The 27,302-nt window shown below is 41.7% G+C and overlaps 1 protein-coding gene across 4 annotated transcripts in view; it reads left to right on the plus strand.

The window, feature by feature from the left end:
- MON2 (MON2 homolog, regulator of endosome-to-Golgi trafficking) overlaps positions 1–27,302 on the plus strand; it is a 176,074-nt gene that overhangs the window by 45,805 nt on the left and 102,967 nt on the right. For 2 of the 4 annotated variants that reach the window (XM_068170402.1, XM_068170407.1), the window contains exons 15-30: positions 590–702; positions 1,328–1,432; positions 1,677–1,757; positions 1,845–1,918; positions 1,993–2,083; positions 3,419–3,520; positions 6,284–6,394; positions 7,995–8,170; positions 12,760–12,922; positions 13,416–13,709; positions 14,442–14,640; positions 17,109–17,737; positions 22,313–22,456; positions 23,770–23,787; positions 24,052–24,180; positions 26,273–26,463. In XM_068170402.1, the coding sequence (XP_068026503.1) occupies positions 590–702; positions 1,328–1,432; positions 1,677–1,757; positions 1,845–1,918; positions 1,993–2,083; positions 3,419–3,520; positions 6,284–6,394; positions 7,995–8,170; positions 12,760–12,922; positions 13,416–13,709; positions 14,442–14,640; positions 17,109–17,737; positions 22,313–22,456; positions 23,770–23,787; positions 24,052–24,180; positions 26,273–26,463 (2,620 nt within the window). The remainder of the gene's footprint in view (positions 1–589; positions 703–1,327; positions 1,433–1,676; positions 1,758–1,844; positions 1,919–1,992; positions 2,084–3,418; positions 3,521–6,283; positions 6,395–7,994; positions 8,171–12,759; positions 12,923–13,415; positions 13,710–14,441; positions 14,641–17,108; positions 17,738–22,312; positions 22,457–23,769; positions 23,788–24,051; positions 24,181–26,272; positions 26,464–27,302) is intronic. The other 2 variants (XM_068170401.1, XM_068170414.1) reach the window with 1 other exon arrangement.

Here is a 27,302-nt window from a genome sequence, read left to right on the forward strand (position 1 = left end):
ACAAGGACCAGCACCTTTACTCCAGACCATAAGCTAAGTGTATTATTAGATCTTAAGTCAGTAAAGCAGTGTGCATGACTGAGCTACACGACTCTCTGTGGAAATGAAGCAGTGAACTGAAGTCATTTTATATAGGTTAGTCTTATTTTTACAGGTGAGTTATAAAATGGATATCCTGAAGCCCTGTACTGGGGAAAAACATCATGACAGCATGTATGACACCCTCATTTCCTGAGTACATAACTATAATAGTAACACACAGTGATACCATTTAACACACCATTACCACAGAAAACTGAGTTGAGACATAGTCTAATGCTCATGCCTAACTGCAAATATTTAACTCTTAACATAAAATGTATTTATTGCAAGCAATATCTAATTGTGAGAGGGAGTAATTACTGGCTCCTTCAACTCTGTAAGGCAATGACATGATTAGCTAAATGTAACTAAAGGCCTCAAAGTGAGCTCATTCAAAGCTAATCCTGTGACAGAACTATCTGGAGCCTGTTTGCCACAAGGTGGTTGCTACTGCAAATAAGTACTGGAGTTTAAATGTAGATTGCTTTTCTTTTCCATTTCCTTCCAGCATATTCCATTCAGGGACAGAACGTTCAAATGATCAGTCCCTCCAGCGAGTCTCATCAGCAAGTTGTAGCCGTAGGGCAACCCTTAGCTCTTCAGCCACAGGGAACAGTAATGGTAAGTACAAGTGATCTCATCCTGTTTAACTGCTTCTGTTTGCATCTCAGTGAGTCTCAAAGCAAGGCAACAGATAAGCATTGTTCTTACAAATAGCAGTTATCTGAAGTATTATCCTAAGCTTTTAATTTGGAGTAGCTCTGGGCAGCAAAGTTCTCTAAAGACAACCTGATCTTGTTTTGTGCCTGATTCTTAGCTCAGCAGGTGCCATCCATTCTATTTGGAAACCCTGTGGTCTCAGCTCTGTTATGGGCCTGTGTGTGGACCTTCACTTATGTGTTTGGTTATTTGTTGGTATTTTGTTTGGTTGGTTTGGGGTTTTTTTGAGAGAGACTATTTTGTGGCAAAGATGTCCTTAAAGCTGGTCTGCTTGAACCTGTGTGTTTGATAATGTGAATCTGGGAAGAAAGGGCAGTGATCAAACCATATTTAAGCCTAGCAAGACAAAACTTGAGAGAAAAAAAGAGACAACTGAGCTACTTCTCTTAAAAAAAATAACATTTTACCGTTGCAAACAAAAAGTAATCTTTAAGTTATTTAGTAAAAAATTGCAAGCCTCTTAGTAACATTATGATTGTAAAATAGTAAAAATTGTGTGGTCCTTTGGTTGTTTGTTGTTTTTCAGCTGACTTCAAAAAATATCCAGTGTATGAGGACGTTACTTAACTTAGCTCACTGCCATGGAGCTGTTCTTGGTACATCATGGCAACTTGTCCTGGCTACTCTTCAGGTATAACAGGAAGTACTTATGCCTTGCTTTTACACCTTTTTCTTTTGCCATAAGTTGGGTTTGAGTTTTTTGTGTGTAAGCAATGGAAGAAGCTTTGACTCTGCTTATTGTGCGCTTTGAATTTCCGTGAGGAAGTGCTGTAGGATTTCCCCTGAATTCTTGAAGGCTGATGGCTAGCCTGAGTACAATCTTTCCTCTCTGCTTGGAAAGGCTTTCTGATGAAAATGATCCCTTTGTATTTCAGCATCTTGTGTGGATTCTGGGACTGAAGCCTGGTGTTGGGGGTGCATTAAAACCTGGAAGAGCTGTAGAAGGGCCCAGCACAGTAAGCATGACTCTTCTTTCTATAATTAGTGATTCTGCAGTGTTTCTCTCTTGCAATGTGTAAGATGCATTTCTGTCTCTTTTCAAGGTTCTGACTACAGCAGTTATGACTGATCTGCCAGTTATATCCAACATACTATCAAGGCTTTTTGAAAGCTCCCAGTAAGAAACTTTATCTTACAATTAAAATAACATGTATCAAACTTGGCAGTGTTTTGATAGCTGTTATTTTTCAGGTACCTTGATGATGTGTCTTTACATCACTTAATAAATGCCCTGTGCTCCTTGTCTCTGGAAGCCATGGATATGGCCTATGGAAACAATAAGGTATGAAAAGAGTTCTTCTTTTTCTTTTTTAGATGTTTTTTTGAAACAGGCAGAAGACTTCAGGAGGAGACTTGATAGGGTGCTTGGTTGCATGGTTTAGTTGACTAGGTGGGTTGGATAATAGGTTGGACGCGATGATCTCGAAGGTCTCTTCCAGCCTGGTTTATTCTATTCTACTCGTACACTTATCCTTTAAGATAACTATTTCTAATATTAACTTAGTAATACATTTGATACTCTAGACTAAAAAGTAAATTATGAAGAGGAAATGTTTATAATGCTTTAAGGTTACTAAATTCTATGAGCATCCTCATTGTGTTCCTGCTGTGGCTTTTGTTAACTAAGGAATGTCATTTGTCTCTCTGAATCAGATTGGTGTGGCTAAAACTACTTAAAAGCCCTGGTAATTTCAGAGGTTAGGGATTCTGGATAGCATTTTCTGTGAGCTGCTCAATGTTCTTTTATAACATACTTCAGACAAAGTCTGCCAGTTTGGATATGAACACCTCTCTGATAATTCATATTTACTTGGGAAAATGATAATATACCTGTCAGCCTCAGGACCTGTAGGCAAGAAAGATTAAAGGCCCTGTGTATATATCCTCCTAGTTATAATCTAATCCTAGAGGAGATGCTCCAGAAAATTTTCCTTGATTTATTTCACTACAGATAACGATGACAGAAAATACACTTTATAATATTACAGCAGCAGAGAGTGATTTGAAATCAACCATTTTTAAACACAAACTTTGTTTGAAATGAAAACAACAATCAGCAGAAATGGGAACAGAACAATTCCAGTGCAGCAGCCATTTGTACTATAAGTTGATTTAAAAAAAAGGAATTTATCAGATTCCTGCAGGGCATTTATGAAGCCAATGAAAGATGGAATATTCCACTGCAGAATCCTTTTATGCTTTACATTGATTGTTCATATATAATTTTAATTGTAAAAGCTGTGATGAGAAGAAGGCTATATTGCCAGTAAACTGTGCTGCAAAACTGATTGAGGGGAGGATTGTGAAAATGAGAGTTTTGAAAGGAATATCAGTGCTCTGGTGGTTGTCCAAAGTTTGGAAGAGTGTTGTAAGAAAAACGACCGAAGTCTTCGTGGTGTGCTTTTGCTACCCCCTTGTGGCCTCTCACGGAGTACTGCAAGTGCTGTGCAAACTTCCAGCTGTGCTCCCTGAGCTGCTGTGACAGCATTCACAATCGACGAAGTAGTACTTCAGTGAGATTAGTTGTACCTTAACTTGTATGTTATAGTGTAGCAAAAGGCTCTGTCATTATCTGGGTTACCTCAAAGTTATGTGTTTTAAATTCTCTTTCATTAAGGAACCATCACTTTTTGCTGTTGCTAAATTGCTGGAAACAGGACTAGTTAACATGCACAGGATTGAGATTCTTTGGAGACCTCTGACTGGTCATCTTCTGGAGGTAACTTACTGCTTTCATCACTTGTGCTAGAACCTATTTGTACTAACGAAGGTCTTGTGGAAACGCATTTGTAAAGTGTAATTAAAACCATACTGAATTCTGGGTTTGTGCACTACTTTTTGTAGCTTGAATGCATCACAATTTGAATTCAAAAGTGAATGTATATAGTCTAGTGTTTTGATCTCTTATTGCCTTTATGGTGCCATCAGTCCTGAAATGTTTAAAACAAAGCAATGCTTTAAATGATCAATTTATTATGCTTCATGTATGAGTTACAATTAAGGTCAATTTGAATTCTCATAGTACATAGGAAGATCTTGAGATGTATTTTTGTGTCCTTGCCAGAAAGATTGAGGCTGTTAGATTTACTAACAAACACTTTATTTGTTCAAAGAATTTAAAGCTAACATTTTGAATGGTCTTGTCAAGAGAATACTGTACAAAGACAGCAATAGATGTCATACTCTCATGTCAATTTCTTAAGTGTTTTAACTTCAACATGAAAGATATAGTCCACTAAAGGAAAAAATATCTTAAATACTGAATTTTAAACTACAAAAGGTGACAGAATATAATCATAAAGTTTTGCTTCTCTACACAGATAAGTAGAAGAGTGAAATGCCAGAACAGGGTATGGGTAAAGGGGAAAGTTTTTCTTCCTCATTTTCCTGATAATAACAGACACTTCCTTAGAGCATTATTTCAAACAGTATTAAGGATTGGCCATCTCTCCCCTTATTTATGGATATCATTTCCACATAATATTTGATCTGGGAGAAGAAACTTGTATACTTAGGTGTATGAAAACTTGAATCACAGGCATCTCTTTCTCTTGTCTTCCCCCCCAACCCCCCAAGACAAGGTCCATCATCCATATCTTGAGACTTTGTCTTTTCATCTAGTAAGCAGTCTGTTTCAGTCTGTTATCCATTGTGGGTCTTTGCCACTGTTTTGTAGGAAATACACAGTCTATTTCAATTTCTTTTGAAGTACTGCCTTATTTCCTTTTAATCTTAAGTCATCGAGGCACAATAAAGAAGGAGAAACCACCAGCTGTAAATTCAATTAAACACAACCTGAGGGAAGAGTTTGTTCCCTGTCTCTGGAACTGATTATCTGGTTAGATTCAGAGCATCACGAAGTAGTTTAAATTTCCTTTTTTATATAAGGTAATAGAAATAGAAGTAGTTCAGGAGGGCAGCTACTTTGTGCCTCCATTTTTTAACATTAAGCTAGCTCTTCTGCATTGTCCTCCTTTTCAGTTTGGCTAGTGGCTGATAAGGGAATAGTCCACCATCCAAAACCATCAGCCTTCCTTACGTGGCTGTCATGGGCTTTGATTCTGGATTCACACCCCATCTGAGCTAGGGCTGGAAGGGTGGGTGGTAATAATTATGTAGAGGTGTCCTAGTTTTGAGCCACAAGCTGCCCAGGGCAAAAGGACAGAAAAGATACTTTACCCCTTTTCCAAGGAGTAAAATAAAACTGCTCCACACTGGATTGGAAGTTTAAATGGGAATTCCATTTACACATATACACAAAAGGTATACAGGTGAAAGGAATACATTCATAAACTAGGCTCAGTCCTTCCCCTGTCCCTACCAGGCCAAAACCTTCCCGAGCCTTCCTAAACCCTCCACCCCACTCAGCCTCAGCAGACCCAAGAGCAGCCAAACTGCCCTGCTCCCAGCAAGACCCAGGTACCAGAGGCTTCAACAGGCTCAGTGGTATAGCTGGAAATTCACTGCCAGCCAAGGCCAAGAGAAAGCCTTTGCCCCACAAACTGTGAAGATAAGAGCGCACATCCCCACTGGGGAGAAGAAGTTTGGCTGTGCACTCCCTTAAATAGAGAAATACAGGAAAATGGAACAGAATAACAGATTATCTTGGGGTGAACTGCCCATCCCCCTGGAACTCTTTAGCCTCTGGAGGACTTTTCTTTGTGGTTATCCCAATTAACTCTTGATCTCCCTTAACCTACAACAAGAGGACAACAAAACTGTCGTCTTACTTGTTTGAGGGTAACGTATCAAATATGGGAGCATGGTTCATATGGGTATCTGTGCAGTGGGTGTGCACAAGGTTGTTAATTTTTCTGTTCTGAAAAAAAAAAACAAAAATCCATCAGCAAACCTGTCAGGTTTAGATAACAAGACAGAGAAAGCAAGATGTGTTTGAAACTTCAGGTGGAAATAATGTTTGCTGTTGTTGAATCAAGCTTTTGAACTGTTGGAGTATAAGGCTTGTTTTGCATTCACCATTTAGTTACTTTTTATATTTGAAAATAGAGAAGAGCAGACATTTCTGTGTTGGCTGCTGTCATGCTTCTTCACTTGATTATGTTCAGCAGTGTGTGAAAGATGAAACTTTCAATTTTGCAGTAGCTTAAGGCTACCTTAAACCTGGGGTTTTCAGGCATTCTTTGAAGAGTTGTTTGGTGCTTTTTAATCAGTTATCTGCATTAGCAGTTAGTATATTCATTTTGGAAAGTGTATTGGCATGAACTGCTGTGGTTTTCATTATGTTTCCTTCTGTGTCTTTCACTGCTTCCTATTGCTTCCTTATTCAGAAGGTATGTCTATCCAAAAGATCAATATTTGTTTACTATTTTAAACCTGATTTGTACAATTTAGAGATTTGTTGTGTTTTTGCTTAAAGTATTACTTTAATATTCTGTGTCAATTCTAATGCAATCAATGTTACATATATTCAAATCTTGGTTAAAGAAAAGTGACACTAAACAAAACATTGCTGTGTTTTCAGGTCTGTCAGCATCCAAACTCCAGAATGAGAGAATGGGGAGCAGAAGCTTTGACTTCTCTCATTAAAGCAGGGCTGACATTCAGCCATGATCCTCCATTATCTCAAAATCAGGTAAAGTAACTTTAAGGGCATCTGCTTTTCTCCTTTTCTGGAACTTAAAATGAACATGAAATCAAAATCTTCCCCAGAGGAACTTTTCTACAGTTCAGTGAATAGGAGGAATTCATAAAGCAACTTCACTATTGAGTTTATAAAGCCTACAGCTGTAATGTTCAGATGTAACTGCTGAGAATCACCTCATGCATTCAAATGAACCTCCTTTCCTTCCTGTTTCAAATGCATAACAGACAGTGATGATGTTCTCATATTATGCCCATTTTTTTAGAATAGATTATGGATCACCCTAATGAGTGCAAAACAATTTCAGAATGTCTGGAAATATGCATGTGATGTGATAACAGGTGAAAAATAAGCTCCCAAACCTTCCAAATCAGTTCTTTTGATCCATTATTAATAAAACATTGTAATACTTTCACTGAGGTTCAGTGGATGGGTTTTTTTTTCAACTTTAGTAGGAAGTTCAATCTAGCCCTGATGGGTAAGCAAAAAATTGCATGATAGTTTTTATGCAACTGTAACAGCAGTGCTGTAGCTGCTTTCTGAGGGACCTGGAGAAAACAGGCGGTGGTGGGGAAAACAAACCAACCAACACCCACAAAGCAAACCATCAACAACAACAAAACCCAAACAAAGCTGAACAAAAAAAAAGGTAGATTGCTGCTCCTTTCACAGTATGACAATATAACTAAGGTTGGAAGAGACCTCGAGGATCATCGAGTCCAACCTATCAACACAGACCCCATGGCTAGACCATGGCACCAAGTGCCACGTCCAATCTCCTCTTGAACACCTCCAGGGACGGTGACTCCACCACCTCCCTGGGCAGCACATTCCAATGATGAACGACTCGCTCGGTGAAGAACTTTCTCCTCACCTCGAGTCTAAACCTCCCCTGGCGCAGCTTGAGACTGTGTCCCCTTGTTCTGGTGCTGGTTGCCTGGGAGAAGAGACCAACCCCTTCCTGGCTACAACCACCTTTCAGGTAGTTGTAGAGGGCAATGAGGTCACCCCTGAGCCTCCTCTTCTCCAGGCTAAACAATCCCAGCTCCCTCAGCCTCTCCTCACAGGGCTGTGCTCAAGGCCTCTCCCCAGCCTTGTTGCCCTTCTCTGGACACGTTCAAGTGTTTCAATGTACTTCTTAAACTGAGGGGCCCAGAACTGGACACAGGACTCAAGGTGCAGCCTAACCAATGCAGAGTACAGGGGCACAATGACTTCCCTGCACCTGCTGGCCACACTATTCCTAATGCAGGCCAGGATGCCATTGGCCTTCTTGGCCACTTGGGCACAGTGCTGGCTCGTGTTCAGGTGGCTGTCGATCAGCACCCCCAGGTCCCTCTCTGTTTGGGAGCTCTCAGCCACTCTGACCCCAGCCTGTAGCTCTGCATGGGGTTGCCATGGCCAAAGTGCAGCACCCAGACAGGTTTTTCTGAAGGGCCACTCTGACATTGAATTTGAGAATTTAATAAATGAGTTACTGAATTACTGTAATGGATCTTCAGTTGGCATTGTGTATTTTTACTTACACATAGAAGTAATTTAAGTCAGTTAAGTTTTAGCATCTTTAATATGCTTTATTGTTTACTTTTAGAGACTGCAGCTGCTTCTATTGAATCCACTCAAGGAACTGTCAAACATTAGTTATCCTGATATCAGGATCAAGCAGTTGGAGTGTGTGCTACAGATTTTGCAAAGTCAGGGTGACAGCTTGGGACCTGGTTGGCCATTGGTGCTTGGAGTCATGGGGGCAATTCGAAGTGATCAGGGGTAAGTGGTGAAAATAATGTTGTAAAGTCATGCAAGGTAAGAACAGGAGAAAGAAGTCTGCTTTTATTTTCTTATTTTAATAGCCTTTTCTGGTGGTAGCCATAGTGTTCATTGCAAGTTTTAACTTGTCAGTAATTTTACTCACAAAACCCCTTTTTTCCCCCCTTCTTTTCTTTTCTTCCCTGTAGCACATTCTTATTTTACTGAATTAAACTTCCAGCAGACCAGACTATTGTTTTGGTCCACCCTCTCCTGTGGTCAGCATGAGGTATACACTGAGGAGTACTCAGTACCAATTCATTTGATCTTCACCATCTGTTGGACACATCTCTCATGCTTGCAGATAATTCTGTGTGACTTAGCTGCTGCCCATAGTTCCTTTGTTGTTCCTTTTTTAATCTCTGCAGATAGTCTCTAGCTTGTGTCATTTTCTGAACACACTCTCTTTGTCGAAGCTTTCCTCCCTAAGTGGCTGTTGGTAGCACAAGGATGGAATATTATTTACATGCTGTGCAAATCCCTTGACTGACTAACACAGCTGACTCTCACCAGCAGAGGAGGAATATTAGTGAACTGGTCCTTTTGCCCACCAGGGAAGGTTAGAGTTGAAATTGCAAGGAGGTGTTTTGTTTTGTTTTGTTTTTTTAGTTAAATGAGCACTGAAATGAACATCTGAGCCTGAACTATTAAACACTGAGAAAGATACACACACACTTAGACCATATTATTCTTTCTTTGGTGCTAAAAATCAAGTAACTCTGGTGGGTGTCAGAAGAATTTAGCTTGGCATATCTCTCCTTTTGCCCCACTTTAGTTTCTGTCTTCTGGCCATGTGATAACTTCCTGAAGGGCCCTTTAGACACTTAAAGGATTTTGCTCTAGTAGCAGTATTGTGTGCACTGGTGGTAGTACTTGCCAAAATCCCCCAACATGTTGGCATTCCTGGTTGTGAGCATCCTCTTGTTGATAACCATGATTCCTTTGGTGCCTGCTGTTTCCATACCTGGTGCAATGTGTTCCATGATTCCTATGTGCCTTTTGGTTGTCACTGTTGTTCAAGGATGGGAACCAACACAGATTTGGTCTCAAGGCAGTTTTCTGATCGCTTTCTATCTCAAGCCTGTACCTCACTGGGAGATGTTACTAAGATCTTGTGCTATATTTTAGTCTCCTCCTACAAAGTATATAGGATCATCTGCTTTTCTTCAACTCCATAGCAGTGTTTGCACACATCGTATCAACTACAGGAGGAGAATAAAAATTAAGCATGCCTCTTTTTCCTTGGGAAGGAGTGGAATGTCTCACCTCACAGCTGTGAGCACAGGATGCAGGCACTGTTTTCATACTTTAAACTTTCTGATCATGTGACTTTCTTTACAAGTGTCTTCCCTCTGGTTGGTGAACATCCTGGATTCCATGACAGAAATGCATTTACCTTCCAGGAGATCTTGCCAGGGTGCTAAGGACAAAAGGTGCTGTTTTGAGAGCCAGTGATACTTCTTGTGTGGATGGTACTCGCCTGCCAAACAAAAGATCTGTCTTTGAAGAATTTTTCAGTAGGATGCCCCTGTTTATTTTAAAGATAGATAAAGCCCTTTATGATCTTAAATTTTTGAGCAAAGCTTAACTTTTCTTGCATTTGTATTTTGTCTTTTTGGTGGCAACCTGTAACACTAAGGACATTTTCACGTTTTGAAGGGTTGTATTGTTGCTGCTACTTGCACAGAGGGCTTTGAAACCTTTCTCCAAACACATGCTAGTGTGGAACATTAACTAGTGAATGAATCCTTTTGAATTTGTTCTAGTGGTCACTCATTTGAAGATTAGCAAGAGAGATTGCTTTCCCTTTAACTCAGTTCTTCAAAATGAGTTGTGTAACTATACTTTCATTTCCTGCCTCCTTCCCTTCTAAGAGTCCTTGAAGGCCACACACCTCTGGAACTTTGTAATGGAGAGGGAACTGCAGCAGTGTTGGATGTGTTACACTTTACAGACTGCTCTAACTAATATGGGATCCAAATGATGTATAAGTATTTCCTCCATGAGTGGAGCAAAGATAAATCCACTGCTCCTATGTGGCAGGGTTGGATGTCTCTCTGCAGTATGCATCATAGAATAGAATAGAATAGACCAGGTTGGAAGAGACCTTCAAGATCATCGCGTCCAACCCATCATCCAACACCACCTAATCAACTAACCCATGGCACCAAGCACCCTGTCAAGTCTCCTCCTGAACACCTCCAGTGACGGCGACTCCACCACCTCCCCGGGCAGCCCATTCCAATGGGCAATCACTCTCTCTGTGTAAAACTTCCTCCTCACCTCCAGCCTGAACCTCCCTTGACGCAGCCTGAGACTGTGTCCTCTTGTTCTGGTGCTGGTTGCCCAGGAGAAGAGACCAACCTCTGCCTGTCTACAACCCCCCTTCAGGTAGTTGTAGAGAGCAATAAGGTCACCCCTGAGTCTCCTCTTCTCCAGGCTAAGCAGCCCCAGCTCCCTCAGCCTCTCCTCATAGGGCTTGTGTTCCAAGCCCCTCACCAACTTTGTTGCCCTTCTCTGGACTCGTTCCAGCAAGTCAACCTCCTTCCTAAACTGAGGGGCCCAGAAGTGGACACAGGACTCGAGGTGTGGCCTAACCAGTGCAGTGTACAGGGGCAGAATGAGCTCCCTGTTCCTGCTGGCCACACTGTTCTTGATGCAGGCCAGGATGCCATTGGCTCTCCTGGCCGCCTGGGCACACTTCAGGCTCATGTTCAGCCTACCATCGACCAGCACCCCCAGGTCCCTCTCTGCCTGGCTGCTCTCAGCCACTCTGACCCCAGCCTGTAGCACTGCATGGGGTTGTTGTGGCCGATGTGCAGAACCCGGCACTTGGATGTGTTCAATCTCATGCAGTTATTCCTTTATTTTCTTGTGCTTTCCTTTGGCTTTCATATCATACTGGCTCTTTTGGCATAGTGGAAATGGCCTACCTATGGTTTTAGTTTATTTTTTTTATTTAATTGAAAAAATATTATTCTATTTAGGAATCTGAAATATGTTAATTGATGTCTTTGTATTCTGGATTTTCTCCTGGAATATATGTTCTGAAGGAACAAGCATGTGGAATTTTTTTCTTTGGTACATTAAAGATTAAACCTGAAACCCAACCTATAATGACATTTAAATGCAGCTTCACTATTTCATTTTATCCACACTCCACTGCTTCTTGTGACTCCTTCATTTTGCCTCTCCACAAACAAGGGTTTGGTTATAGAAAGCTCCTTCCCACAATCTACACTTCTGTTTTATGTTGATGTTCAATCTCTAAAGGCAAAGTACTTATTAAAGGTCCATCTAATGGCAGATGTTCTGAAAATATTGTTGTCTAACATAATACAACATGGAAACAAGTAAGCCTATCATTTACATTAGCTTGCATCTTTCCTAATAATATAGAAAAGACATTTTGCCTACCTGTTTGGCATGCTTTCAGTAACTTCTAACTGCTGATACAAGAAAGTGTTCATAGCAGCTTACTCTTTGGAAGATGATCATGCTTAAACTTCAGCTTTGGTTTGTCTCTTGTGACCTTTTTAGAATGTTTCAGCTGACATGGTTGAACTAAGAAGTCCTAGAACTCTAGGACAGAGAAATGGGACTTTGCTATGTAAAACTAGCTGAGGACCACTGGAGAATCTGAACTTCTTACTGAACTTCACTAGGTAGTTAACATGGTCTAAAGTATTTCATCAGAATTTGAAGCTTCAGCTTAAAGTATCTCAGTGTGTGCAGCCCAGAGAGCCAACCGTGTCTTGGGCTGCATCAAGAGAAGTGTGGCCAGCAGGTTGAGGGAGGTGATTTTCCCCCTCTACACCACTCTCATGAAGACCCCACCTGGAGTGCAGTGTCCAGTTTTGGAACCCCTATTACAAGAAAGATATGGATATGCTGGAACCTGTCCAGAGAAGGGCCACGAGGATGATCAGAGAACTGGAGCTCCTCTCCTCTGACAATAGATTGAGAGAGTTGGGATTGTTCAGTCTGGAGAAGAGGAGGGTCCAAGGAGACCTTTTTGTGGCCTTCCAGTATCTGAATGGGGCCTACAAGAAAGCTGGTGAGGGACTTTTTAGGATGCCAGGCAGTGATAGGATTAGGGAAAATGGGTCAAGCTAGAGGAGGGAAGATTCAGATTAGACATTGGGAAAAAATTCTTCACCGTGAGGGTGGTGAGACACTGGAACAGGTTGCCCAGGGAGGTGGTGGAAGCCCCATCCCTGGATTTTAAGGCCAGGCTGGCTGTGGCTCTGGGCAACCTGATCTAGTGGAAAGTGTCCCTGCTCATGGCAGAGGGGGTTGGAACTGTATGATTCTTGAGGTCTCTTCCCACCCTGACAGTGGTGTGATTCTGTGGGGAAAAAAGTCCAGCTGAAACACTTTAAATGTTGGAAATCCATCTGAAAACATTAGGTGGGTTAAAAAAAATAAAATGTCTATCTTTTTAAAGATAATGCTATTTTCTGAGTTAGTGTATTCAAAACATTCCTGTGCTCTTGAAGAAATCTGAAATGAGTGTGTGTGTGTGTTTTGTCTTTGTTTTGCTTTTCAAGAGAGTCCTTAATACGGACTGCATTCCAGTGTCTTCAGTTGGTTGTGACAGACTTTCTCCCAACAATGCCATGTACTTGTCTACAGATAGTTGTTGAAGTTGCAGGAAGCTTTGGACTTCACAATCAAGAGCTAAATATTAGCTTAACTTCCATTGGTTTGTTGGTGAGTTTTATATTAATCTACAGTGCTGCTGCTGTCTTTCATGTTCTTTTGTTTAATGAAAATTAATATGTAGTCAATTTTGCAAAGGAAAGCCAAAAACCTGGGTTGTTTTTCTTGCTGAACTTCTATGCTGTCATTAGGAATAGCATATAGATTGAGGGAGCACAGTTTTTCTTTAGTCAGCATGACTCCAGCGTTAGGTAAACAAATAGGACGCTGGTGAACATGGTTACAATACAATACTAATGCTTTCTTTCCCTTTCTAGTACTTCATGGATAACTGGGGCCTAAAAGCTGAGGCTAAGAAAAGTACTTTCTGTACCTTGCAGTGTTTCTGTGCTGCTCTTACTCCAGCAGTGTAGGGAAATACTATCTTGATGTACTTTGCAAAATGCTTTCAAATGTGAAAGTCGGAAGCAGTGTATGTTGTGATCATGAAAAGCATTCTCTCATTTTAATGGGTACCACAGCCTGTGTTTTCTTTATTTTGTAGTGGAATATTTCAGATTATTTCTTCCAAAGAGGTGAAATCATTGAAAAGGACTTAAACAAAGAAGAAGCAGTGTTGCAGAAACAGGCAGAAGAAAAGGGAGTAGTGCTGAATAGACCTTTTCATCCTGCACCACCATTTGACTGTCTTTGGTTGTGCCTGTATGCCAAACTTGGAGAACTCTGTGTGGATCCACGGCCTGCAGTTAGAAAGAGTGCAGGGCAGACTTTGTTTTCTACTATTGGTGCTCATGGAACTTTATTGCAGCATTCAACGTGGCACACAGTAATATGGAAGGTATGATGTGTGAGATTCCACTTAAGGTTTTTAAAATTGCATTCACATTGTAATAACCATTGATGTGCTACTTGAATATCAATTAACTAGATTGCTGAGACATTTTAAAGGTAACACATGTTGTAGCAGAAATCCAATTTTGGGGAGCTTGGGGGTGTTACTTTACAATTCTCTGGCCTTTAAAGCCTCTTATGAACTGTAGTTTTTGTATCTTGATCACTTCTTTATCAACTCAGGAGTTGGATTAAAAGGCTGTTCCCTTTCTTACAAAGATGAACAACTCATTTCTTTGTGCAGAGATGTTTGAGGGTCATGAGATTTGACTGATTTGATATTAGGTTGAGTTTACTTGGCACTCTACTGCCTCTCTTCTTTAAAGGATGTATCAAATACCCTCTTCTAGATAACAGTCATATTGGTTGTGCTGTATGGAAAAAATCAGGCTGTAGTTGGGTCTGTCTGTTGTACCTGATGAAGTATCCAAGTGCAATCACTCTACCCTTGTACTGCAAATGCTGATGTTAGTGGTTTCTAACCCTTCTCAAGGGAACATTTGTTGGCTGATTCTTACTCTTAGCTGCTGCAGAGACTGTTTGAAATAAGGGGTTCTCAAGGGGACACAGTGACAGAAAGGATAATGGGAGAATTACTGAGTTCTGTTGTTTCACTGTGAATACAACTAAGTTACCTGAAAAGTTCCTTTCCCCCCTCCCCTTTTTGTGACAATTTCAGGTTTTATTTCACCTCTTGGATAGGGTTCGGGAATCTTCTACCACAGCTGACAAAGAGAAGATTGAATCAGGAGGAGGCAACATTCTTATCCATCATTCAAGGGACACAGCTGAGAAGCAGTGGGCTGAGACATGGGTGTTGACACTGGCTGGAGTTGCAAGAATATTTAACACAAGGAGATACTTACTGCAGCCTTTAGGTAATTATGGTTAAAATCTATTGAAGGATGCAATAATAAACATTCTACTTTGGTGTATTTTTCAAGTTAAAGTACTGGGCAAGAATCTTAATCTTAGCTTAAACATGTGTGTCTTACCTCAAATATGACTGAAATTCTGGAGTTTTTAATTCATACTCCTTAAAGCCAAAAATTGTAAGTACCAATTTTGTCTTCCACATCACTGTGCTTTAGATTAAATCTCACTAACCGGAAGTTTGGGTGACAAAGAGCTTTAGTTTATAGCAGCCTGATAACAATAGGATTTTTTCTGTTCTTTTGGTTGCCAAAACATATGTTTCCTCACGTCTTTCTAAGGCTATACGCTTGCCTGGAACTGTTCTGTAGCATCAGTGTGTTGAGTTTAACAGTGCACTTAACAAAGTATCACAGTATAACTAAGGTTGGAAGAGACCTCGAGGATCATCGAGTCCAACCTATCAACACAGACCCCATGACTAGACCATGGCACCAAGTGCCACGTCCAGTCCCCTCTTGAACCCCTCCAGGGACGGTGACTCCACCACCTCCCTGGGCAGCACATTCCAATGACAAACGACTCGCTCGGTGAAGAACTTTCTCCTCACCTCGAGTCTAAACCTCCCTTGGCGCAGCTTGAGACTGTGTCCCCTTGTTCTGGTGCTGGTTGCCTGGGAGAAGAGACCAACCCCTTCCTGGCTACAACCACCTTTCAGGTAGTTGTAGAGGGCAATGAGGTCACCCCTGAGCCTCCTCTTCTCCAGGCAAAACAATCCCAGCGCCCTCAGTCTAACAATGACCGGGAGTAAAGAGAACTCGCTTGTGAAGTCAGTGAAGTATTGAATGTTTGCATTCTTCGGTTGTATGTAATCAGATTTTCATAGTATCATAGTATCATTCAGGGTTGGAAGGGACCACAAGGATCATCTAGTTCCAACCCCCCTGCCATGGGCAGGGACACCCCACACTAGATCAGGCTGGGCAGAGCCTCATCCAGCCTGGGCTTAAGCACCTCCAGGGACAGCGTGTCGACCACCTCCCTGGACAACACATTTACCTAATGTTTAATTCCTGTAAGGAGAAAGTGAAAAGTAAATGAAGAATGTGTAGCTTGCAAAGGAAGTTCCCCATTACACTAATAAACCTTCACCATCCCCTAGTATGCAATTAATGTATCTAACAAAAACCAGGTTGCATGTTATTTAATTTTTGGTTGTTTGTGATACAGAATCAATGTATTAATGGCTACTAAGAGTATTTGACAGAATCTGTCATTTGCAGAAATGTAGTAGATTTCAAACTGTGTTAAACTTCAGTTAAAACTGAATAATAAATGGCAAGATTCCAGGGCTATTTTAATTATTCAAACTCTGTAATTAGTAACGTAGAAGATTGAAGTTTAAGGCTAAATTTAATGGAAAAACTCAAGCTCCAAAAATGACATCTCGCTCCACAGTGCAATTATCAGATCATTTTAAAATCACAGTATCACTAAGGTTGGAAGAGACCTCGAGGATCATCGAGTCCAACCTGTCACCACAGACCCCATGACTAGACCATGGCACCAAGTGCCACGTCCAATCTCCTCTTGAATGCCTGCAGGGACGGTGACTCCACCACCTCCCTGGGCAGCACATTCCAATGACGAACGACTCGCTCGGTGAAGAACTTCCTCCTCACCTCGAGTCTAAACCTCCCCTGGCACAGCTTGAGACTGTGTCCCCTTGTTCTGGTGCTGGTTGCCTGGGAGAAGAGACCAACCCCTTCCTGGCTACAACGACCCTTAAGGTAGTTGTAGAGAGCAATAAGGTCTCCTGTGAGCCTCCTCTTCTCCAGGCTAAACAATCCCAGCTCCCTCAGCCTCTCCTCATAGGGCTGTGCTCAAGGCCTCTCCCCAGCCTTGTTGCCCTTCTCTGGACACGTTCAAGTGTTTCGATGTCCTTCTTAAACTGAGGGGCCCAGAAGTGGACACAGGACTCAAGGTGCAGCCTAACCAATGCAGAGTCCAGGGGCACACATCAGATCTCTCTAAGTGACCTGCATGATTATGGATTTGAACCTTAACTCCTCATGCACGCCTAACACTTTTTGAAATCAACAGGCATCTGGGATGTATAAGAAAAATATTTGTTTCACTATCCTGAATGAAAAACAAAAAAAGAAAGGTATTCTTCTGGTATGAGATGTGGTATGTGGCTGCCTTTGGGGTTTTTTTGCTAACAAATTCGACATAGATCTGTTGTTTCACTCTTTGTATGTTTCTCAGTCATATTCTTTCTGATTATTGCTGGATTGATATGTTCAGAAAAGTCATTCAAGCCATTGCCTAACCTCATGAAATTTCTCTGTGTTACCAAGTACATGAACAGTCTTTTAGTGACAGTGTGGGTGGAAAGGGGAACCAAAAGCCACTTCTGAGTTGATTTTATTTCCCCCTCTTCCCCCCACCCCCTTCTTGTTTTTTAAAATAGGTGACTTTTCCCAAGCCTGGGATGTTCTTCTGGATCACATCCAATCAGCAGCACTCAGCAAAAATAATGAGGTTTCCTTGGCTGCACTAAAAAGCTTCCAGGAGATCTTACAGATTGTTTCTCCTGCCCGAGACTTGGAGAAGCCTGATACGCCACCTGCTATCAATGTCTCAGTACCTGTGGTTGTGGGTACAACAACTGCCACTAGCCTTGGCAGATCATTCATGAGAACTGACTCCATAGGAGAAAGAATAGGAAGATACAATGGAGCTGAACCACCTGTAGTAACGGATGAAATTGAAGATTTGAACCTGTGGTGGGCAGCCTGGAACAGCTGGTATAGGATTGGTTCAGAAAGTACAAGGCCTCCGCTTACTTGTGATAAATTGACTTTCATTCCCAGCCAGCCTTTTCTTACAGCTTTAATTCAGATATTCCCAGCTCTTTACCAACACATCAAAACTGGTTTCAGCATGGATGATCTCCAAAAGCTGGGTGTCATTTTGCATGGTGCTGTTTCAGTTCCAATCAGTTCTGATGCTTCCCCTTTTATCCTTCCATCTTACACTGAAGCAGTTTTGACAAGTTTACAGGAAGCGGTGCTTACAGCTTTAGATGTTTTACAAAAGGTAATAATGTGACTTCAGATGTGTGGTGAAAGGTGAACTGCACTGTGTCTTAATGCTTCTCAGAACTGTAGTGTGGTGACTTAACTGAAAAAATCATGTTTAGAATTGCAGAGTGTACTGAATTAGAACAATGAGAACTCCATTCCTGGTGCAGCCTAGGGGCTCTGCGTTGAAAGGAATGGTGGAATCTTAATGAAATGCACTTTGCCTTGATTGCAGAAACACCTTCAGTGTAGTGCTGTGTAGCTATTTACTTGTCTATCTGATGTTAAAGTATCTTACTGTTGTGAAAGTTTGCAGATGGAGTTGAAGACACAGTCCCACAAACAGTATTCCTTTATGTTGCCCCAAGTAGGGCCATAAACAAATTCTAACAGAATAGTAAGTATGAGAATTCTGAGTTCTTGCAACACATCAAATGTAAAAAATTCTCTGGAAGACCAACTACTTTCTTGCCTTTTGTTAACCATCAGTACTTTGAGGAAAATGCTGGACCTCTTAAGAAATTCTTGCTGTAGAACGCATCCTCAGAGTGCACCCTTCGTGCAAGTGAACCTGGGAACAAATTAGGGTGCACCTTTCTCTGGATAGTGAAAAGAAAAGAAAAATGATTCTTTTTTTTTTCCTGGAGTTGTAAACTATCATGGAGTTGAAAATGAATGAGATTGGGCATTTGCTTAAAAAAACAAAGGGACCACTCCTCAAAAAAACCTACTTGAGAAGGGTCAGAATTGAAACTCTCATTGTGATCTGACTTAGAATAGAATTAACCAGGTTGGGAAAGACCTTTGAGATCATGAAGTCCAATCAATCACCCAACACCATCTAATCAACTAAACCATGGCTCCAAGTGCCTCATCCAGTGTCCTCCTAAACACCTCCAGCGATGGTGACTCCACCACCTCCCTGGGCAGCCCATTCCAATGGCCAATCACTCTTTCTGTGAAGAGCTTCTTCTTAACATCCAGCCTAAACCTCCTCTGGCGCAGTTTGAGACTGTGTCCTCTTGTTCTGGTGCTGGTTGCCTGGGCGAAGAGACCAACCCCCACCTGGCTACAACCTCCCTTGAGGTTGTAGGACTTCATGCCCTTTGGGCTTTCGTGTTATGACTACGTGATCATACCTTCCTGCCCTTAACAGGATCCTGCCCCATTTAGCTCACAGAACACATGGTACCTACTAAATAAGCAGTAGTTCAGTATCTTCTTTTTGCTTTTTGTGGGTTGACTTATACTTACTTAAACCCCACAATCAAGGGAGAATCATTGTCTTTTCATTCCTTTAGTTTATACTCATGAATGTCTTTTGAGAACAGAGGTTTAAGATTTGAGGTTGGTATTAAATCTCAGTTTTGTATGTGGAGATATAAATAGCATGAAGTTGTAATACCAGTCTACTAAGCCCTGCCCAAGTCTGTGTTCTGCCCTTTACAATAAGTGCATGGGTTTTTTATACTCTTGTTCTGGTCAAGATGTTAAACTGCAGAGTGCTTTGCAGCAGAAATTTCTGAAACTAAAGTGCCCAGGGAGGTGGTGGAGTTGCCATCATTAGAGGTAAAATAGAATAAACCAGGTTGGAAGAGACCTTCAAGATCATCGCATCCAACCTATCATCCAACACCACCTAATCAACTAACCCATGCAACCAAGCACCCTGTCAAATCTCCTCCTGAACACCTCCAGTGATGGCGATTCCACCTCCTCCTCGGGCAGCCCATTCCAATGGGCAATCACTCTCTCTGTGTAAAATCTCCTCCTGACCTCCAGCCTGAACTTCCCCTGGCGCAGCCTGAGACTGTGTCCTCTTGTTCTGGTGCTGGGTGCCTGGGAGAAGAGACCAACCTCTGCCTGTTTACAACCCCCCTTCAGGTAGTTGTAGAGAGCAGTAAGGTCACCCCTGAGCCTCCTCTTCTCCAGGCTAAGCAACCCCAGCTCCCTTAGTCTCTCCTCATAGGGCTTGTGTTCCAAACCCCTCACCAACTTCGTTGCCCTTCTCTGGACTCGTTTAGGAGGAGACTTGATGGGGTGCTTGGTTGCATGGTTTAGTTGATTAGATGGTGTTGGATGACAGGTTGGATGTGATGATCTTGAAGGTCTCTTCCAGCCTGGCTCGGCTCTACTCTACTCTACTCTACTCTGACAATTTTTATAACAAACAGTGACCTGTAGGGTATTTTAGGTTTTGTTTGTGGTTTATTGGTGCCTATTACTTCTTAATTTATAAATATTTCTTTGCTTAGGTATGTAAATCAGTGCACTTAGTGTCGTAAAGTACTACTCTGCTTTGTATGCAGCTCTTGAAGATACTTTAACATCCTTCTTCACACACTTTGCTAGGCTGTTTTTGAGTTAGTTACCGGGTGTCAGTCTGAAGAATAAGAGTGATTCCAGTTAGATGAATTTTCAAAACTAAATGACCCAGTAGACTGGGTATAAAATGCTTCTATTTGTGAAATAAAATTTTCACTTGAGTTTCATAAAATGTCCTGAGCAAAAAGCTACTCATGCACTGCTTTTGTTCACCAGCATAGAAAAAGTAGCCTCTGAAATTATTTTCCACTGATCCTGAAATGAATAATAACAAAAATTAGAATGTGTATTAGAAGGGCTGTGGTTAGTAGGTCAAGAGAGGTTCTCCTGCCCCTCTGCACTGTCCTGGTGAGGCCACATCTGGAATATTGTGTGCAGTTCTGGGCCCCTCAGTTCAAGAAGGACCTCAGGGAACTGCTTGAGCTGGGTATGTTTAGTTTGGAGAGGAGGAGACTGAGGGGTGACCTTATGAATGTTCATAAATACGTAAAGGGTGAGTGGCAAGAGGACGGAGTCAGGCTCTTCTGGGTGATGCCCAATGACAGGACAAGGGGCAGTGTTTGGAAGTTGAGGCCTAGGAAGTTCCATGGAAACATAGGGAAATTTTTTTCCCCCCTGAGGGTGCTGGAACACTGGAACTGGCTGCCCAGGGGGGTTGTGGAGTCTCCCTCTGGAAAATTAAAGACCCACCTGGATGCATTCCTGTGAATGCTCTAGGTGATCCTGCTCTGGTAGGGGGTTGGACTGGGTGACCTTTTGAAATCCCTTCCAGCCCCTAAGATTCTGTGATTATAACAGAGTGGAGTGAATGGCTAATGTGTTTTTGGGTTTTGCCATTATGGATGTTCTGTGGGTAATTTAAGTCGCATCTGTATGAAAGTTGTGAATGCTGTTCCTTTCTAACCCATGTGTTGGTACACAAAATTATTTCCCTGCCTTTTCTAATAGCTATGTAATCTTGCATTAACCTCTTAAAATTCAGTGCAGTGACTTCAGTGCAGCAGTGTATCAGCTGAAACTGTTTTACAGGGTGTTGAATATCTCAGCAATTAACCTCTTACTCTTCTGCCACACAGGGAAGTATCCAGGGTGAAAGCATCTTTTGTGGAGTTAGCAGAGGTTTGAACTTGAGCACCAGAAAAAGAGTATGGCTTTCTAGGAGTGCTGCAGTGTATTCTTGATGTTGATTAAGCCCTTTGAGCATTAGGTGCACTTTTTGAATAGCAGGAAGCTGAGGAAGAGGGAAAGACAGGCTCTCTCCATGACTCATGGAGTGGTCTGCTGCAGGTTGTAGATTGCCTAATGGTACAGGTCTTGGGGTGATCTAGTGGTGACAGTATCTGTAGCCTTTGTTTGCTAGCCTGTCATTTGCCACTGCTCATGACACAGTCCCAGTACAGAGGCTGCAGTCAAACAGCTTTTGGAATCTTAAGTGAGTTCAGCCATAGCTTGTCTTGGATGATCTGTGGTTAATGAAAAGGGGATTTGATTCCTCTCCTGAGAAAAATGACAGTATAAGCACAAGAGTCTTTTTGTGTAGCAATAAATAGATAATTTCATGAAGCTTTGAGAGGAGAGACTTTGGGAGGAAAAGCAAGCTGTTTAAAATGTCAGAAAATAATTGGAGTAACTTCAGAGGATCATTGTATGTGACTTTGAAAATAAATGCCCCAAGATTGCCTTAGGATTTATATTCCAGCAGCAAATCATTAGCCTATGACAACACAGTATTTTGTTGGCACCTTCCAAATACACCCTTCTGAAATGCTTTCCATTTTAAAGCAAGATTATGAGTTTCAGCTACACCAAAATCCCATTTCTCATTTAATTTATGGTCCTTTCTGTAGGACACAATTTTAATGATGCAGAAAACCTTATATGAATTACTTCTGAGACTTAAATATTCCTTGAAGTAGGACTTAAAGAAGATGTGGCTGAGATCAACAGACAGGACATGTATAACCCATTTTGCTGTCATGTCAGAGTAGAGCTTGTAAAGAAAAGATACCTTTTATTGGATGAAATGAGATAGCTGCATTTACTAAACTGTATATGCTCAGGTATCTTGCCACTCAATTTACTTTAACAGGATAAAAAAATCCCTGACTTTTCTTGAACTGTTAGAACTATACAGTGTCTTTTGTACAGCATGACTCTTGCATAGTCTTATGGGAATTTTTCTTTAGGAGCTCCTTGTGCTGATGCAAATTTCCCAGTGCGAAAGCTCAAGCTGGATATGAAGCCTTTGTGTTTTCTTTTGGTGTAGGCTATATGTGTTGGCTCAGAAAGCATGCAGATAATGTATCCTGCAATCTTCGACCAGCTCTTGGCCTTTGTAGAATTTTCCTGCAAGCCTCCACAGTATGGACAGCTGGAAACCAAGCACATTGCAAATGCAAAGTATAATCAGGTAATTAATTGGGAAAACTGCTTGTTTCACTTGGGTGGTGAACCCAGTTCATCTTTGGATAGAGGTTGTTTAGCAAGATGCATTTATTCTGTCTGTAAAAACTTCACCATGTATGTTGTGTAATGTGTTTGGTTGGGGTATTTTTGTGGGGTTTTTCATCTGCTTTTGTTACCTCATAGTATCAGTCAGGGTTGGAAGGGACCACAAGGATCATCTACTTCCAACCCCCCTGCCATGGCCAGGGACACCCCACACTAGATCAGGCTGGACAGAGCCTCGTCCAGCCTGCTCTTAAACACCTCCAGGGATGGGGCCTCAACCACCTCCCTGGACAACCCATTCCAGTGCTTCACCACTCTCATGGTGAAGAACTTCCTCCTCACCTCCAGCCTGAATCTCCCCACCTCCAGCTTCATTCCATTCCCCCTAGTCCTATCACTACCTCAGATCCTGAGAAGTCCCTCCCCAGCCTTTCTGTAGGCCCCCTTCAGATACTGGAAGGCCACAATTAGGTCACCTCGGAGCCTTCTCTTCTCCAGACTGAACAGCCCCAACTCCTTCAGTCTGTCCTCACAGGAGAGGTGCTCCAGCCCTCTGATCATCCTTGTGGCCCTTCTCTGGACACCTTCCAGCACCTCCACATCCCTCTTGTAATAGGGGCTCCAGAACTGGAGGCAGTACTCCAGGTGGGGTCTCACCAGAGCTGAGTAGAGGGGGAGGATCACCTCCCTCGACCTGCTGGCCACACTTCTCCTGATGCAGCCCAGGATCTGATTGGCTTTGCGGGCTACAAGTGCACACTGAGAGCTCCTGTTGAGCTTTTTGTCCACCAGCACCCCCAAGTCTCTCTGCTCAGGGCTACTTTCCAGCCAGTCACTGCCCAGCCTGTATTTGTGCCTGGGATTGCCTCGACCCAGATGCAGGACCCTGCACTTGCTCTTATTGAACCTCATGAGGGTACTTCGCTTTTATAGTTTGTGTTCCTCTGTGTAGGGAAGATCTTGCTTGGACACCAGATACAGTGAATGGGTCTGAATTTGTTTAGTGGATTCATCTAAAATATCATCTTTGATGTGATACCAAATTTTCATAGGGAGTCCCAACAGTTTTCAATGCATCAAATTCCCTCATGCTGCAGACTTTTGAGTTGCACGTTGAGAAATGGGACTTGTTCATTAATTCCTTTTATCTGTGTACTCTGCTGTTCACTAAGCATGAGCATCTGATTCAAGTGTAATCGAAGAGGTAACTATTATGTTATGTATTAATTCTTCTTATTCTATTTGTCCTGCAACACAATGGACTCACACTAGATACAACTATTTGCACCGGTGAGTTAAATTTCCTTAAAGATCGTTGTACTGTAGTTGTCTTGCCTAGACTGCAACATTTCTCCTACTTAAATGTACTTTACTTCAATGTAGAGTACATTTTTATACTGAGACTACATTGTATTTGCAGTTTTGTTGCTTGGACCATATTCTTAGCAAACCTTGCATGCATTAAACAGAGTTCAATGCAAACCATGCCTTTTCTGTTCCTTAATTAAGATGTTTGCACATATACCTCAGTAATTTGCTCATTTCTTTTCCTAGGCTGAATGGGTAGCATTGAATTATGTACCATTTGCTGAGAGATCATTGGAAGTTGTTGTGGACTTATACCAGAAGACAGCTTGCCATAAAGCTGTGGTAACAGAGAAAGTTCTTCAGAACATTATTAAGGTAAAACTTTGTCCTGCATGTGCTCTGAATTTAATGAGCTGATGTTGAAAGTAATGAGTTTTATTTTGAGCCAGTGCTTCTAACTTCTTTCTGGTAAGCTTAAACCTTAAGCAAACAAACTGTTATTTTATGAAGATGAGTAGCAGGTAGTAATTTCTTTTAAAGCTGCAAGGCTATTGATTAGGCTGTATGTACTGTTCTCTAGCTGGACACTATGATACTATGGATAATGTCAACTTTAGTATGTCAGTGTTAAGACAAAAATTAACAGATTTGCTAGACCACAAAATACTAATATGTCAAAGTTTCATGCACCTTGATGTGACAGGCAGACCTTGGTAAATAGAGCTCCAAAGACCAGTTTCTTCAGACTGGCACACATACTTTGGGAATGTGTGCCCTACCTTGTGGCAATGCCAGCGACGAGCAGTGTGAGCAGTCTGGCAGTGTAGGCCTAGAGCCTGACATGGTGGTAGGCCATGCTCAGCATAAGTGCAGAGCCAGCTAGCAGTGGAGCAAAACAGTGCTGTGCCTGCAGCATGTAACTAAAACAAGGCACTGGTAGCTATAAACATGGAAAGTTATCTTGGGACAACAGGACATGCACCTGCATCAACAACCTCGTTGTGTTGTTAGTAGTTGGACCAATAATCTATAATAGTGTGATGTGTGGTCACTCAGGAAACCAATGAAGCCATGCCAACAAGGCACTCCGAGTTTATATAAGTTGTAGAAGTTCCCTTGCTACACACTTCTGCCTTTCCTGTCTCTTCTTCTTCTACACTTTACTGTGCTATACTCGCACTACAGGCCTGCACCATAGGCCTGCACCACTGGAACAATAAAGGAACAATACTCGATCATATTGGTCAGCCGTATTGATTCCAATCTCCGTCGTCTATATTACCTATTACATTTGAATTGCTTTAAGTGATTTTATGTGTCACTTATGTCACATGAAGTGTTACAGGAGCACAAATGTGCCTTGAAGATGAAATTGCCAAGCTCTAAACTTTTCTTTTTGATGGAATTAGTATGGGGGAAAAAAAACGTATGTGACTTAGGTTTGTTTTGTCATGACTTCACTGACATCAAGTTGTTCAGCAGTAGCCAAAACACTAGTGTGTTATCAGCTATAGCACTGCAAAACACAGCACTAGAAAGATGCTTTGAGGAGAATCAACTCCAACTCAGCCAAACCCAATATACCAGTTCAGCTTTTGCATAGTAGGAAGATTTTATGTTTAGTGGAGGTTTTGGGTTGTTGTTGTTGTTTTTACTGTAAAAACACTGGAGATAGTTTGTGGGAATGAGAGCAAACTCTCCAGAATGCACTGATGAGAACAAATTACCTGCAACCTGTTACATATTAGGAAAGCCCATTTGTGAGACTTGGCAGAAGTGGTGGATGGCAATACAGAAAAAAAAAGTGTATGGTTTCACAGTCTAATTAGTAATGGATCAACTCTAGCTTCTCACCTTGTACTTAGCAATCAGACCTGTGCTTTAGCCAGCTGCTATATGGTAAATCATCTTTTGTATTTTTAGAAGACCATCTCATACACCATTAGAAAAGGTAGGGATGTGTACACTGCTCTATGAGAGTGACTGCCAAGATCTTCACAGGATGTTAGGGGTTGGAAAGGACCTCTGCAGATCTTCGAGTCCAACACCCCTGCCAGAGCAGGACCTTAAAATCTAGCACAGGTCACTCAGAAATGCATCCAGACAGGTCTTGAAAGTCTTCAGAGAAGGAGACTCCACAACCTCTCTGGGCAGCCTGTTCTAGTGCTCTGTGACCCTTACAGTAAAGAATTGTTTTCCTCATGTTGAGGTGGAAGTTCCTGTGCTGTAGTTTACATCCATTGCCCCTTGTCCTGTCACGGGGCGCAAGTGAGAAGAAGCTGTCCCTTCCTTCCTGACACCCAGCCCTCAGATAACTATATATATGTTATACAGTTTAAAAAAAAAGGCACACATAGATATATAAATATTGTTTATATATATATCTATCTTCTGCTGAAACCTGTTGTATTGTTAGATTTTTCATAACAACTGTAAATTTTGGGGTTTTTTCCTTCATTTTTTGCAGACACTAGGAATACCTCTTAGCTTGAAATATTCCTGCCCCTCTGAAAGCACATGGAAGCTAGCTGTTTCTTCTCTTCTCAAAGTTCTCTCTATTGGGCTACCTGTTGCAAGGCAGCATGCATCTTCTGGAAAATTTGACAGTATGTGGCCAGAGCTAGCAAATACTTTTGAAGACTTTTTATTCACCAAAAGGTAAATACAATTTCTTTCCTTTGTTGTTTGTTATTTTCCCCCCCCAAACTGGAAATTATTTGCAGGTAACTTGTTCACTAAATGCGTTAGTAGAGTACAGTGCAAACAATCTTATCTTTAGAGATATTTAATATGGAAATCATCTTTTTTTTTTGAATGAATGGAGGAACAAGGTAACCAATTTGTCTGCTTCAGGAAAGTATAGCTTTAGACAGTACTAGAAAAAATTTCATTCAAAAGTTGAAATGATAGAGCAAGAAAGAGCTCAGCTGACCTTTGAACAGAAGGCATAAGGCCAAGCTATTCTGTATGGGCTCCCAAGGATGTTTGTTATAGATTTGATAAAGAGTTATTGGTGCATATTTGTTTGTTTCCCTTTCCCCCCCTTTGAACAGAACTGCAACACTTTATTTTTATTTTAAGGTGAACACCATTTACTGTATGAATTTCTCCCAAGTTACAACCTATCACCCAACACCATCTAATCAACTAAACCATGGCACCAAGTGCCTCATCCAGTCTTACTTTAAAGACATTCAGTGATGGTGACTCCACCACCTCCCTGGGCAGCCCATTCCAATGGCCAATCACTCTTTCTGTGAAGAATTTCTTCCTAACATCCAGCCTAAACCTCCCCTGGAGCAGCTTGGAATGGGCTGCCCAAGGAGGTGGTGGAGTCGCCATCATTGGAGGTGTTCAGGAGGAGACTTGATGGGGTGCTTGGTGCCATGGGTTAGCTGTTTGGGTGGGTTGGATTGGTTGATGGGTTGGACGCGATGATCTTGAAGGTCTTTTCCAACCTGGTTTATGCTAAATAAAATACGCATCTTTTAGGAATA

This window comes from Melanerpes formicivorus, unplaced genomic scaffold, assembly GCF_026170545.1.
Source record: "Melanerpes formicivorus ecotype bairdi unplaced genomic scaffold, bMelFor1.0.p_v2 SCAF_3, whole genome shotgun sequence".
In the NCBI taxonomy this organism is placed as follows: domain Eukaryota; kingdom Metazoa; phylum Chordata; class Aves; order Piciformes; family Picidae; genus Melanerpes; species Melanerpes formicivorus.